Here is a 1,032-nt window from a genome sequence, read left to right as displayed (position 1 = left end):
AGCCGGGCGGGGCGCCGAACTGGAGCGGGGCAGGGAGCGGAGAGCACCGGGAGCGGGGACGGGGAGCGAGGCAGGGACCGGGACCGGGAGCGGGACCGAGCGGGAGCGGGACAGGCGCAGGGACACCGGGAGCCGCGGCCGCCGGCTCGGGGATGGGGGGGACACGGCCCCGGGCCCGGCACGGCCTCAGGGGGTTCGGCGCGGGTAAATCGGGGCGCTCGGGGCGGGTGCGGAGCCCCCGATGGGCGAGTCCAGCCCGGTTTAATCCCGGCCCCGTGCTCTGCTCCGTGCCCAGGTGCGGGAACGTCAACTTCGCCAGGAGAACGAGCTGCAACAGATGCGGCAGAGGTGAGTCCCCAGCAGCACACACCTTGTCCCCTCTCCGCCCCATAAAACAGCAGTAAAAATAACTATCGACCCGAAGCTGTTTGAGGAGTTCACCTATTTTTATTTAAAAGCTGTTAAATATTTCCCGTGAGTTCTGAGGCTGCTGTTTGAGGAGCTGTGTGTCTCTCCCTGCAGAGAAGACGACGGAGGCCAAGATGATGAAGGCAGGGGGGACGGAGATCGGGAAGACGCTGGCGGAGAAGAGCCGGGGGCTGTTCAGCGCCAACGACTGGCAGTGCAAAACGTAGGCTCCAAACACACAGCTCCTGCTTTTCCCTGGAAATTCCTGCTGCTGCAGGGACAGCAGGGCTCAGGGCCACAGCCCCGGGGTGTGCTCTGGGGTCAGCACTCGTTTGCTGCACAGCACTTAATTAACGGGGCAGCAGGAAGGTTTGGAACGGCAGCGCTGCCCAGGAGAAAGGACAGGTTTGATAAGCTGAGACACTGCCCAGGTTTGGAGGGAATGTGGAGCTGGAAGTGCCACCCCCACGATGTTTGGAGGTGCTGCCTTCCCTGGGAGGGTGTGAGGCACTGGCCCAGCGTGCCCAGACCAGCTGGGGCTGTCCCTGGATCCCTGGCAGTGCCCAAGGCCAGGCTGGATGGGTTTGGAGCAGCCTGGGACAGTGGGAGCTGTCCCTGCCATGG

At 64.2% G+C, this 1,032-nt stretch overlaps 1 protein-coding gene across 1 annotated transcript in view; it reads left to right on the top strand.

Annotated features, from left to right (window-relative positions):
- Nucleotides 1-296: 296 nt before the first annotated feature.
- Nucleotides 297-1,032, top strand: part of ZRANB2 (zinc finger RANBP2-type containing 2) — a 10,106-nt gene continuing 9,370 nt past the window's right edge. The window contains exons 1-2 of the mRNA XM_015635633.2: nt 297-348; nt 523-631. Of these exons, the coding sequence (XP_015491119.2) occupies nt 543-631 (89 nt within the window). The 5' untranslated portion in view covers nt 297-348; nt 523-542. The remainder of the gene's footprint in view (nt 349-522; nt 632-1,032) is intronic.

This window comes from Parus major, chromosome 8 (assembly GCF_001522545.3).
Source record: "Parus major isolate Abel chromosome 8, Parus_major1.1, whole genome shotgun sequence".
NCBI lineage: Eukaryota > Metazoa > Chordata > Aves > Passeriformes > Paridae > Parus > Parus major.
This window is presented reverse-complemented; position numbering and strand designations above follow the sequence as displayed.